Genomic DNA, 13,889 nt, shown 5'->3' with positions numbered 1-13,889 from the left:
CATTCTCGGTCTATTTTTGAGCCGGATTTGCGTCGGCGCGGACACGCGACGGATGCGCGCACGCCCCCTTCTCCTTCCCCGGGCCCGCTGGTCGATGGCACATTGGTCTCTCCCCATCCAACAGCAACCCTCGTCCGTCTCCTTCGTCGCTGACGCTGCCGTCCATTTTTGCCGGCGACTCTGCCAGCTGTCGGCGCCTCCACATTCGCCAGCAACGCCGCCCACTCCCACGTCGCCCGCCACCGTCGTTTTGCCATCGGGGAGCCGACTGCTTCCCACCCCCGCGCCCCCCACCACTCAGGCGTCCCTGACCAAGAAGCCGCCTCGCCGCCCCGGCCAGATCCCCATCGGCACGCTCGTCGGACGCTCGCAGGGCAGCTAGCTGGTCCGTGCGCGCCGCGACTCCCTTCGCCGGCCGTTTCCTTCGTCGACGCCCGCAAGCTATTCGATAGTTTGCCAAGGTACAAAATGGACTCCACCGACGAGTTCTTTTTTCACAATTTCCTTTGTGAATCCTACGATTCGTCGTCCGATGACGAGGAGGAGATATTGGTTGCCGTGTTGGTCCATCACCACCTCAACAGGCAGCGGTCGTTGTTCCGTGGCTCCATTCCGGGCCACCTTCCGGCGTAAAATCGCTATTGAGAGAGCGGACATTTCCTTGTTTGGAATGACTACTTTGATACAACAAACCCGTTGTTCAAACATCAAAAATTTCGCCGACGTTTCCGTATGAGTAAGCATCTTTTCAACCGTATTAGAGAGGGGGTGGTCGGCTATGATGACTATTTCGAGTACAAAGAGGATGTCGTTGGCAAGATTGGTTTCTCCTCTTATCAGAAATGCACTGCCGCCAACCGTATTTCAGGGGGAGAATGTTGTGCTTGAGCATGGAGGAGCGGCAACATTTGAACAGTTCATCCAATTTCATCATGACATGCGTGATTGGGAGACTCACGTGCAACTGCAAAATGATTTGGTTGAGCATATGTGAGATCATGTTGGCAACCAATAGATGTATCTTCTTTTATTCGTTTGCAAAACTACATGAGAACTATGTGAGACATTTTTTTTATTCGGCTTGTAAAACTATGCTATTTTATTCGGTTCGAACTATGTTATTTGACTATATGTTTAAATGCAAATTCATCAATGCAAAACAGGGCGGCCAGCCGGCCAAGCCGGCACATATGGGTCGGCGCGTTGGGCGCGCTGTCGACCCATATCTAAAAAAGGGCGGGCGCCCGACCCAAGCGGACAATAAGCGGACGAAATCACCGTCTGTTTGGGTCGCCCCATTGGAGTTGCTCTTACAACCCGAAATCGCGACCTACGTACTCTCATTTCCAGGCTCATCACGTTGCAGAAGAGCTAGGAGGCCCAATTCTGTTTTGACCCATTTTATCTGACCCCTTTCAGAAAAGAAGGGATTTGACCCTTTCTCTTATCGCTAACCTTCGACGGTAACGTAACACACTCTACCGCCAACCATCCCGGCGGTAGGGTAACGGTAGACAGTTAACGACCCATTAGTGCCGCTGACGTAGAAAAGGGGCCTACCGTCGAGGCCCCCTGGCGTTAGGATGTGTTACCCTACCGCCTAGGTCATGTCGGTAGGGTCTTGAAGTGGATAAGTGGTTGGGGGCTTGGGTGGGCCCCCTACCCACCCATTCACCCCAATCTCCTTCCTCTATTTTCCTCCTCTCTTTCCCACCTAAACACCCACTAGATCTCTCCTCATTGCTTGAGATCCGTCCGATGGGTTTGGAGCATTTTTATCACTCAAGGTACATCTCTCACCTCTCTCCTTTTGGTTGGTTGGAATCATTTTTTGTTGCATTGCTCACACATTTTGCAAAATCTACTTCTTGCTCTTGTTGTGATGAAATCAACGTATATGATGCATTTTAGGGTTATGTTTGCGCTTGACTGTGTATTATGTACCTAACATTGTTGGGGGTAGCAAGATCTAGTGTTAGGGTTAGTGGTTTTGTTAGGGCTGGGGTTAGGGTTAAGGTTATGACCTCATTTATGTCTTATTTTGACCATGTGTTGTCTTGTTGTTTGAATGCAATGCATACAAGTTCCTTGATCCAAAGGATGCACAGTGTAGGGCTCCCGACAAAGAATAGGAGGTGGCTGCGGCTCCGTATCATAAAACACGATAAACTTTCTCTCTGATTTTTTTCTCGAAGGATGTGAATATATAGCACTGGAATTAGGCCAGACGAAGGTTCAGGTGGCGCGACCTTGGGGGTGGCCGCGTCACTTGCCCTTATGGATTCCAGGTGGCCCACAAGCTTAGGTGATGCGATCTTGGGCGTGGCCACATCACTACCCCTTATGGATTCCAGGTGCCCCCCTCCGCTAACTCTTTGCTCCTGTATTTTTTTATCTATTCCAACATAATTCTTCACAAAGTTTTGTCCAATTCCGAGGACTTCTTATTTTTGCACAAAAAACAATACCAAGGTAGTTCTGCTGAAAACAACGTTAGTCTAGGTTAGCTTCACTCAAATCATGCAAATTTGAGGTCAGAATAAGAGCAAAAGTGTTTGGAAAAGCATATGCAATAGAGACATATGAGCGCTCACCACGGACAACGAGAAAAAGTAGATCATGGGAGGCCACCGCCACTTGGGTCCCAGAAAGGCCACCGCCACCGCGTCGCCGGGTGACACAGTCAGTGACTTGCCCTGTGAGCGGGGGCGTAGACCACGGCAGTCATCTTCCCTTGCCCAAAAACCAACTCTGGTCCGTGCTTCGCGACGGCTGAGGGGGGCGGATGCTCTTCCCCTCCATCTAAAGCATATCCCTTCGAGGCTCACGACCGTCCAACGAGCGGGTTGCCGGACATAGGAAACACATATGTGGGAATGGAGATCCTTCGTGGCCGGCCATAAACTAGTTTTATCTTAGTCTAGTATAGTTTAGTTAAAATATGTATGAAACATAAATGTTTTCGTCCTATTTATACAGAAATCATCCATTTTGCATGTATTTCGTCCGATAAGTTGAAATCCGACTTAAAACATATACGACTAGTTTTGGATGGCCGGTTCCGAATCCATGTCGCGGTGTGCAGTTTGTAGGTCGGCGTATGCCCTTATCATTATGTGGGAACAAGGTAGCAACACGGTGGAGCTGAGAACGTGTGAAACGAGCGAACTCGTGCACCAGATGCACCGAGAGATTCTGCGCCACGGGATGAAAAATTGACGGAGGGGATGTTATCAACAGGTGTCCGCTGGTACATTTTACATAATGAACCTTGTAAAATCATTTAACTTTGGAGAGAGTCCCTCCGAAATCCCATCGTCTCCCTTTCCTCTACTTCTTTTCTGTACCTGTACCACTGAACCAGGGCGCGAGGCTGAGCTAGAAAAATTGGGCGGCTCATCTCTGCCCCTCGATCTCCCTCTCCTCTTCCTCGAGAACTCAATGTCCCTCTCCCTCTCCGGCCGCCGGCGTTGAAACACCAATGCCCAGGAGCTAAATCACGAGGTTCATCCGCGGCGCGCTGTGATTGCATCTTTGTAGCGACGCGGGGCTGTAGCTCTGTTGATCAACAACAAACGGCTGCATATGAGCCGGCCATCCGCCTTTACAGTTCAAGGATCTAAGGTATGTGCGTCGTATTTGGTTCTTATATTATTCGTATGCAGTCATGCTGGTTCTTCCAATTCCTCACTTCCCCCAATTCATTTGAAACAAGTAATATATAGCATCGAATTTATGTGCGAGATGCAGCTGTAATGGTAAAATTTTATCACTATTTGAAATTGCTAGAGTAGAGAAAAGATTAGGGGATGTCCTATGTGTGCACTGAACATGACAAGAAAAATCAGGGGGGATCTGCTCTGTATACTGTTATCTTGTACCTTTTGCTAACTTCGAAGTAAAATTGCACATGAGCCACTCCACATGTGTGTGAGAAAAGGATTACTGTGCCCCTGCATACACGTCACTATTTTGTTGATTACAAGTTGTTCATGTGATGTTCTTGTACATAGACTAGTAATCTCTACTCCTAATGGACGAATTGGTTGAATAGTCCCTCCCCACTTTCAACCGGTTTATTTTCAACCGGTTTTTCTTCGTCCCACCTCCCACCACCTCCCTCCCATCGGTTTTTCTCTTTCTCGTCTGGCCGACAATACCCAACGTATTTATGGTAATCAATCATAATTAATTCACGTATGGTAAGGCTATAAACTTAGAAATCTCAAATATGATAATTATAGTAATAAATCAATCCATTTATGGTAAGGCTATAACTAAGGAAATTTCGAATATGGTAATTATCACCAGAATCAAAACTTTCCAAAAAAGTTCTTTTTGCCATACCCTAATCGTGACCTCCTCATCCTGAGGCATTATTTCCATCTATTTCTCAGCTGAATCGGAACTTTCCAAAACTTTGTCTGACTAAATCACAATTTTCCCTTCTTCCCTATCATCTCAATCGAATCATGAGCTATAGGTAAGTCATTTCATTCTCCACCTCGCACGGGTTGTACTGATTTTTATCATGGTTTGGCCCCCTGCCGTACAAGCCGCTCGATTCCTCCTCCCTCGCTCAATTCCTCCACCCTATCTTCTTCTTCATGGTGAGCGACCCAGGCAGCGATGCGTGCCCGTTATGCATCAGCGAGGAGGACCAGGAAACGTTGATTGCCAGCCCCGCGCTCGTCACGTGAACCCGTTCACCGTCAGGTCATGCTGGTGTGTTACGGGTGTAGGTGCACCTTACCTTAGCCATGGAGGTTTGCCGGTGGACAACAGAGGCCTCACGATGGACACCAGTATCCCTCTCCTCTTCCTGCGCCCTACCTCTCCTTCCTCAGTCTCTACCTCTCTCTCTCTTTTTCTCTGTTCCAGGAGATCTGCAGCCGACGCCGCAGGCCCTGCCCGTTCGCTGCCGGTCACCTCGCCTCGCTGTTCGATCTCACCGTTGGATATGCACGACTCCGCCGCCCTGTGCCGTCCTCGTCGGGCACCATCATGGCGGCGCGAACACTGTATGCAGTGGCTACAATCAGCGGTAGTTGGTAGTGGTAGTTGGTAGTGGTAGTAGTATATATCTTTATGTGATTGGTCACAAGTTGTAGTTGGTAGTGGTAGTAGTATATATTCACTATAATTGTTTGTACGAAATCACATTAAAAAAATCACACATAAATCACAACAATTGCGTGCAAAAACACATAATCTTACCATATTTCATAGGGTGCTATCATTTTTCATGTTTGTAGTTGTATGAGAATATTAAATGTATTATTAATATAATTATTAAATGTATGAGAATATTAACATGATTAATATTGAACTCTTAAAGTTAACATGATTAATATTGAACTCTTACCATATTTTCATATGTCACTTGATATGTATGAGAATATTAAATGTATTATTAACATGATTAATATTGAACTCTTAAAGTTAATGTGGCCCCGTTGCAACGCACGGGCGTTCTTCTAGTGTTCTATATGTTCTCACCATCCGTATTTCCTACTCCCTCCGTTCCAAAATATAGCGCGTCCTCGGTTTCCGTGCTTCAACTTTGACCATTAATTTAATCAACAAGACCGACTGCGGCGGGCGAAAAAATTATACCAATGAATTCGTATTCAAAAAAAGTTTTTAATTATATAATTTTTGATCCCGCCGCAGTCGGTCTCGTGGGTTAAATTTATGGTCAAAGTTGAACCTCGAAAAGCGTGGGCGCGCTATATTTTGGAACGGAGGGAGTATATTAAATGGAAAGTGCCTTTATATGGCCCAGTACTCTAGTTGAACTTTGTCTCGCATTACCAGTTGTCCTTATATAAACTGAAGTCTAATTTCAATTTTGGACATAGCGAATGCACACACACCAATATGGGAAGGCTCATATATACCAGAAGTTCAATGATACCCACCGTAATCAGAAATCAAGAGAATATTCTTAGCTCTTTTTTCGCTGCTCCTACGGAATAAATACGTAACGCACGATCTGAATAAAGAAAGCAACTCAGGTTGTTAATCTGAGCCTGCAACGGCTGCGACCATGCCAAACCAGGAGTGTGCGTTGGTTGTGCCAAGCCATAGCCAGCACCGTTGTGGAGATGGATAGATTGTGGAGATAGAGTGAAGAGGGATTGCAACCATCGGGGTGGGAGTTGTGCTGAATAGAGCTCGTGCCGTCATAGATCGCCTGGCAGAGAGGGGATCTCAGAGAGATACTAGACAGAGCAAAAAGGAACGAGACGATGGAATTTCGGAAGGACTTTTGCGCACTTCAGTGACTTGACAAGGTCCAGTGCGTAAAATGTACCCGCAGCCAGCTTATGATAACATCTGGTCCATCTATTCCCCATCCAGTGGCCCAAAATCGCTCGGTGTAAGGGTGCACGAGTTGGCTCGGTGGACAGGATACGACCATTGTGCGAGTGGATGCCCAACACCCAGCCCACCGGTGGACACTATATAAAAGCAAGCTGGGGCCATATCTTGGCACAATGTGTCTATGCGAGGGAAGTCTGGCACCAATGCTTCCTTACCATGCAGGTCAATGTGGAGATCCCACAGGTCCTTGACACCTTTCAGGAGTGGTGGTTGAGGACAAGAAGCAACTTCCGACAACCATACAAACGAGGGTTCGACACTTTTGTCATTGCCGCTGCCTGGTTGCTTTGGAAACAACAAAATGCAAGAGCTTTCAACCGGGCTGAGCAAGTGAGTTCCCCCATGAGGCTAGCTCAGCAAATACTAGAAGAGATCAGATCATGGAAGCTCGCGGGATTAGGAGTGGTAGGCTTGAGTAGTTTTGTGAGAGAGTAATTGTTTGTGTTAAAGGAGTTGGAGTCGGTGTATCCACAATGATGCTCGCGTCGTCGTAGAATCTTGTAAAATTTTCCGCTTTCTTCTATAAAAATATGGTACGCTATTGGCGTACTCTCGAAAAAAAGCAAGCTGGGGCGTGGGATTGTGGAAGGCAAATCGAAAAGCAGTCGCCGGCAGGCCGACCGGGTGCGTAGCATTTCAGATTTCGAAATTTTATGCTAGTGTTGGTAGTGGGACAAAATTTCTGTTCTGACCTATATGGCAAACTTAAGCACGAATTGACCCTGCTTCTGAAATATTTTCGAATCTGACCTTTTTTGGTCACGCCAACGTCCATGGCGTCTGGGTTGCATGGGAGACGCCAAGGTGCCTGGCGTTTGGCCCTGACCCACACTCGTCCGGTTGGTGCTGACATGGCAAAGACGAAACGCCATTGATCTTGGCGTTTGGTCACCATCTATACGCATGCATGTACACGAATGCTTCCTCGCTTGGTTGTTCATCTGTTCCTGGTGTGCATGCAATGCATGCATGCCTGGCCCTGTATGTGCAACGCGGGTGCTTTCTTTCCCTTCTCTCCTATGACACCTAGGGACATGTTTAACAGTAATCAGCAATTTTTTTTCGCATTCGTCCACGAAAAGGCGCGAGGATCCGTCCGCGGACACGGATACGAGAGGACGACATCCAACCCTAGCCGCGTACATCCAGCCAACAATTCAAACCAACCTCAAGAAATTCGATCAAATCGGACGGATTTCATTCAAGTTCGGATATCATTTACATAAAAAGGTTGATATTTTGACCGTTTCACTAAAAACTAGAAAAAAACATAAACCCTATGCCGGACGACCACCTCGTACTCGTGGCCGCCACGCCCTGCCGCACCGCCGTCTCCGTCGGTGCCAGCATCGTCGTCATTGTCGTGGTCCCTCCGGCGGAGGTACGACACCGGAGGGCCGCGACTACTTGCTGCTCGCGGGGGAGCCGCTCCGCCTCTTGCTGCGTCGTGCGGAGTGGCGCTGTGACCACTACCGACGTGGCCTTTGGAGCCCTAGCGGCAGCCTTGCCGCGACCGGCGTTAGCAGAGCAGTCGCTAAGCGATCACTCCTCGTCGATCCTGGCGAACTCGCCGTCAAGGCAGCAGTGACGCCTGGCGGCCGTCTCCGCGGTGGTCACAGAGCGGTCGAGCGCCCACGCGGTGGCGAGGTTTGGGTCGTTGCGGACCCAGTTCGGCGGCCATGTCGCCCTTGGCGAACGCGGAGCGACGATTGGCATTGTGCTGGTCATACGTCTCCTGTTGTCGAGCCGCGCGCTCCGCCTTAGACATGACGTCCCTTGAGACCTAGGCACCGCTGCGGTAGTGGAGGAGGCGGCCCCGCGCCTTCTTGATCGCGGGCGGCACCTCCTCCTTGACGGTGAGGCGGTGGCGGCGCGGCGGCGAGAACATCGCGTCAATGCGGCCGTACCGGCTGCGTGGCGGGGACACAAGCTCGTCCTTTACGTGGTGTCTGATGTAGACGCCACGGTGGTGCGGGGGCGTGGTCGGCTCCTCCTTCACGCGGCGTTCGATCTGGTTCAATAGCCGCGGCGAGGGCCAAGCGAAGGGGCGGTCCGCTTCAATGCGGCACATCAGCTAGAGTTGGTTACTCGGGAACTTGCTTCCGCATTGAAGTGGCGACTGCCGAGAGGTCGCATCGGTCAACGCTACCCTCCCTTTGATCACATCTCCGCATCAATGTCGGCTGCTGCATGCTCTGTGGCGGCGTGGTTAGCGGCGTGTGCGTCAGAAGAAAAGCACGAGAGGGGAGGGTGGGGATTTTTGGTGGGCCAGGTGGTCAGAAATGGGCTTGGGAGCGGTCCGGAATCACGCAAAGGCACCACGTTTATCTATGATTTGCGGGATAAATCACGGCCGGACTGCCCTGCGAACCGATACAGGACTACTTTGGATTGCTTGCGTGGTCTGGATAGCGCGGTCCAAACGTTTGCAAGGGTTTGCGAGTCTGCCTTGAAGATGCCTTAATAAAAGAGAAAACTATCAAAAAGCTAAGCTATGTTTTGCAGGGTACTCCCTTTTACTTTGTGTTCGCGCGCGCCCAGGGTTGCCATTAGTGCTCCGGGCTGTGTTGGCGACGGGCACACCCAGGCGAGCGGCGCCACTGCCACTTCAGCCCGCGGCATCAACGACACGCACATAGGAGTAGAATGACAAAGGAGAAAAGTGGAAAGGACTGAGCATAGAATTATAGAGTGAGGAGATGGAGCGCAAGAATTTATAGACATGTTCTTTTGAGTTTTAAAGTTCCAATCGACGTTGTACTGGCATGGTCCATCGGACGAGGACAAAGAATAAAGAAACCGATCAATTGTTGTATGCATGTGTGCGGGCTGAGAAATACAAAGGACCAAACGCCAACGGCTACGGCGTTTCGACCAGACGCCAAGATCAATGGCGTTTCATCTTTGCCATGTCAGCGCCACCCGGATGAGTGTGGGTCAGGGCCAAACGCCGGGCACCGTGGCGTCTTCCATGCAATCCAGACACCAAGAATGTTGGCGTGACCGAAAAATGTCAGATTTGAAAAAATTTCAGAAGCAGGGTCAACTCGTACTTAAGTTTGCTGTAAAGGTCAGAACAGAAATTTTGTCCTTGGTAGTGTTGCTAACTTGCTATTGCTAGATCATCAAACTCAAATCTTATGCAGTAAGCTATCGTGCCGCCATGAAAGCCGACGCGCCGCGGAAGCTGTGGCCGCCCATCGGAGGGGTTGGGCAGCCTCCGCATCTCACCGGGACGGCAGCAACTCACCGGGGCGCGGCCACCGCCTCTGGCATGAAGTGCCAAGCGACGCCGCCTCTCGGAGCGCCGCGGCTGCCTCCACCGCCACCTCTCCGGGCGCCGCGGCCGCCTCCACCGCCACCTCTCCGGGCGCCGCGGCCGCCTCCACCGCCACCTCTCCGGGCGCCGCGGCCGCCTCCACCGCCACCTCTCCGGGCTCCGCGGCCGCCTCCACCGCCACCTCTCCGGGCGCCGCGGCCGCCTCCACCGCCACCTCTCCGGGCGGCGCCGCCGCCGCCGCCACCGCCACCACACGGAGCGCCGCCGCCGCCGCCGCCACCACCTACCGGAGCGCCTCGACCGCCGCCACCACCACTCGGAGCGTTTCGGCTACCACCACCACCACCACTCGGAGCGCTGCAGCTACCACCACCACCACCTATCGGAGCGCTGCAGCTACCACCACCACCACCACCTATCAGAGCGCCTCGACCGCCGCCGCCTACGGGAGCGGGGCGACCAGCACCGCTCGAGCGGGCGCCACCACCACCGCCGCCACCAGCACCAGCGCCAGCGCCGCCAGCAGCGCCAGCTTCAGCACCACCCCCACCGGTAATCTCGCCGTTTCCTACTCTAAATGTGGACGAATTTCTCTGTGGTCGTTGTACTTCGGATTTCTGCCGGGTTCGCTAGACGAGGGCAACGCGTGGTCAGACGAAATTGCGGTCGGGCGGGGTCAACGGGGAAACCGTAGCCGCCGACAGGATTGCAGTCGGGCGGAGCGGGCGGGGAAACGCGTAGCCCCGACGGGATTGTGGTCAGGCGGGGCGGGGTTCCCTGGGGCTGGCGGGCGCCCATGGTGCACGAGTGATTAACTCGTAGGCCGGATAGTATTTACTGAACATTGAGCATTACGAGTATTGCTTATGCGTTATCGATGTGAATTCAAGTAATGCTCATACTCTGGAATGTTTGTTCTGTCGTTCTGTAAGTTCTATGTTTGTGCTTATAGATAGATTGCCTATTTTTCTGGATAGAGATCATTGATATGAATTCAGAAACTTTTACTTTTAGCGCTAGCTTCTATATTTGTCCTTATATAAACTGAAGTACACATTGTATATTCCCAACTGAAGTACTTAGGGCCTCTTTGATTCGTAGGATTTTAGAAACGTACGTAAAGGAAAAGTATAGGGTTGGAGTGGCATGCCCACTTGAATCCTATAGAATTAGCAATGAGTGTTTGATGGTAGGGGAAAACAGAGGAATTGTAAAAAGAGGTTGAAGTGGATGTTATATTTTCTATAAAATGTAGTACAAAAGATTTCATAGGAAAAAATTCCGTGAGATTCAATCCTATGAATCAAAGGACCAACATAAGAAAAAATCCTAAGGATTTTAATCCTCCAGAAATCCTATAAAATTCCTTTGAATCAAAGGAGCCCCTATTGTGTAAAAATTGTCTAGGCTGGTCCAGTGGCATTTGTTGAGAAGTTTCTCTGTTCAGTGGCAGGCACCATGAGTTCTTTGATATTAGTCTTCTACCCTGTCCTGCATTATGTTCATACTGGTGACTTTGAAGCGACCATTAAACTGTGGGATTGCATCGGAATTCAGATTGCGCTTCTCAACAGTATCTTATGGCTCTTGTATGGTATCGTTGTCCTCAAGAGAGATAGCGCTCATGATGTGATAATATCAAATTCCTTATTCTGTGGAGTAAATCTGGCCTACCTGCTAATGATTTGTGGCTATGAAAAGAAGAAAATCAAGGTGAGTGGTAAAAAAAGTTGATGGATCTCTATATTATCTCCTTACATTTCCAACAGTTAACGTTTCAGGCTTATCTCTGGTTTACCGGGACGATGCTGTTCCTTCTGATGGCTCTTATTATCCTTCAAGTCGAAATTGAGGGCCACCCTGCTCATGTTTTGGAGTATGTTTTTGGTGTGTTAGCCCTTTATCTGCTGGGTTCCGCTCATGCTATTCAGATGTATCAGCTTGTAAGTACAGAGGCGCGAGGAGTATTCAGAAAAGTTACTTGCTACAACACTTGCTATATTTTCTAGTTACACCCTGATTATGTGCTTTTCTGCAGTTTACCTTGGACACGAAGATGGAGCTCCTAACTGTCCTGATGACTATTATGCCAAGCTGCATCTTCTGCATTGTCCAGGCAATTGTTACCTTTATTAGCCACAAGAACCAGCGCATCATGGTGGTAAGATATCCTTCAACTTTGCCTTATGAATGACATCAAGTATTAGGCGTCAAATATTACATCTTCATGATCCTTTCAGATCTCATCCTCTCTAAACTTGGTGTGCTACGGCTTGGAGATACTGCTGTTGATTCAAGTTCACAAAAAGTTGAAGGCTCCAGAGGCCATAAAGAAGTTAAAATCTACTGTTGGCAGGTCATTCCGCAGGAGACAAGACGAAGGTAAATTATTCATGATTTGAAAAATGTACATCATTGTTTGTTCGGTTTGCATCTTCTGCCATGGAGTAGAACAACAGTTTTCTTTTACTGTTTATTTAGCTCATTTGGAGGATCGAGATCAACCTAATGAAGGGAATGATAGTGACTCCAATGTTATACCTCCTGCGCCGCCGTCAACACGCAGTACGCATCTTGATTCACAGCCAGTGCTTTCTCAGTGTATGATATATGCTAATTCAGATTTTGGTCTAAGTCGAGCACCAATTTAATTTGTTGATTCTCTTTGACAGCTGATTTACAAAGGGTTGTGGTCGCTATCAGTAGAATGGAAGCGCGAAACGATGGTTGTAAGATTGAGATCGTTGAAGAAGGTACTGAACTACACAAACTTCTGAACAGGAAGAATTCGCTGCATGAAATTCAAATGTAAACTGTTATTGACCCTGATTTAGGGGGAGATGAACAGACCAATGAGATGCACGCGCTAGGAATTCAAAGTCCAAATCGTATTATTCCTTTGGGAGGTAATGAGCTACTACAAATTTTAAGCAAAAATATTTTCTGCATTTGCTGCATGGAACTGATATCGTAACTTCTGTTGGTACTCGTTATTTCGAGGTAATGAGAGCTACAAGCAATTTGAACAGAAATGCTTTTCTGCATGGAAATGAAATCTGATTAATGTTATTTTGCTCCATGGAATTCAAATTTGAAGCACTCGCTGACTGCTCATTTAGGGTTTGTTGCTCAGCAAAGTAATAAGATACAAGTGCTCACTGAACATAGATTTTTGTTGCATTGAATTCAAATTTGAGCAATTGTTGTTATACAAGACCAGGGGAGACAGAATGTGAATCATAATTGTGCTTTTGATGGTACTTAACTACTTCAAATTTGAACAGAAAAAAAATTGTTGCATGGAATTCTAACACTGACTGCTGATTTAGGGGACAATGCTGGTCAACATAATGTGACCCCTCCAGTTCCAGCAGTCTCACTCCCACATGCACCCAGGAAGCATAGAAGAAAGGTCAGTTTAATTAAGTCTGAGTTTGCATCCCTCCAATGTCAGTTTAATAAGCATTCTTGTGGTTGAGCTATTTGCTTCATTTTGAGTTCTGACGCCACTTTTGCTAGGGAGGGGTAGCGAAAAATGGAGTGTCTCGAAGGGGTGTTGAAGTGACCAAGGAATCAGCTGGGCAATTGTGGCAGTTCGGGTGCAAGTAGATCAAGCCCTTCTCTCTTCTTTCGCAAGCTACATATGGCCTTGCAATTTACAGACAGTCAGTCGATGTTGGTGACAATGACACATGTACAGGATCAGTTACCGAATTGCAAACTACGGAGTACATACATAGCTGGTAATACGTATCCTCATTGGATAGTTCTATGTTCTTCCAAATCGTTGGTTTTCTTGGCTGAATTCCTTGTGAATTGCAAACTAAAGATTCATAGCTGGTTATACACATGCTAGTTCAGTACTGACAGTTTAACTCTTGTGGTCCAATAACTTGTTTGCTCCATTCAACTCCTTGGGTACATATTGTCTTGTACATTGTGGTCAGGTTCTCCAAAGTTATGTTCGTCGAATCCCTCCTGAATTCCCAATGACGCGGTTTTACTGTTTAATTATTCCAGAACATTAGCCAACTCCCCCTTTCCAAACTTCACGTAGCTAGTAGATTGTCAATTGGTGCAAGCTAATCCTTCAACATCGCTCCAATTGGCAATTGTGTCGAAACATGTTCGTTCTTGTCAAAGATGGCACTGAATTCTATGATACTGAAAATAAGTTCAGAATTGTCACAGAGTTCTTTGAGAACATGTTTGGCACTGAAGT

At 48.4% G+C, this 13,889-nt stretch overlaps 1 protein-coding gene across 2 annotated transcripts; it reads left to right on the top strand.

The window, feature by feature from the left end:
- Nucleotides 1–10,245: 10,245 nt before the first annotated feature.
- LOC123136392 (uncharacterized) lies at nt 10,246–13,602 on the top strand. Of its 2 annotated transcripts, none has more exons than XM_044555748.1 (9): nt 10,246–11,380; nt 11,449–11,610; nt 11,706–11,828; nt 11,908–12,049; nt 12,149–12,232; nt 12,340–12,420; nt 12,502–12,573; nt 12,997–13,079; nt 13,187–13,602. In XM_044555748.1, the coding sequence occupies exons 1-9, from the start codon at nt 11,126–11,128 to the stop codon at nt 13,274–13,276; spliced, it is 1,092 nt and encodes a 363-aa protein (XP_044411683.1). In that variant the 5' UTR covers nt 10,246–11,125; the 3' UTR covers nt 13,277–13,602. The 2 variants fall into 2 exon arrangements, with proteins under 2 accessions (XP_044411683.1, XP_044411682.1); XM_044555747.1 differs by having other exon boundaries at nt 11,437–11,610.
- Nucleotides 13,603–13,889: the final 287 nt, after the last annotated feature.

Source organism: Triticum aestivum, chromosome 6B (assembly GCF_018294505.1).
Source record: "Triticum aestivum cultivar Chinese Spring chromosome 6B, IWGSC CS RefSeq v2.1, whole genome shotgun sequence".
Taxonomy (NCBI): domain Eukaryota; kingdom Viridiplantae; phylum Streptophyta; class Magnoliopsida; order Poales; family Poaceae; genus Triticum; species Triticum aestivum.
Note: the sequence above shows the minus strand (reverse complement) of the source record. Positions and strands in the feature narration are given on the sequence as shown.

Coding starts and splice junctions, on each gene's coding strand:
- LOC123136392 (XM_044555747.1), top strand. CDS start 11,126: ATGAGTTCTTTGATATTAGTCTTCTACCCTGTCCTGCATTATGTTCAT. Junction 12,233..12,339: donor TGCGCCGCCGTCAACACGCA/GTACGCATCTTG, acceptor TCTCTTTGACAG/CTGATTTACAAAGGGTTGTG. Junction 12,574..12,996: donor TCGTATTATTCCTTTGGGAG/GTAATGAGCTAC, acceptor CTGCTGATTTAG/GGGACAATGCTGGTCAACAT.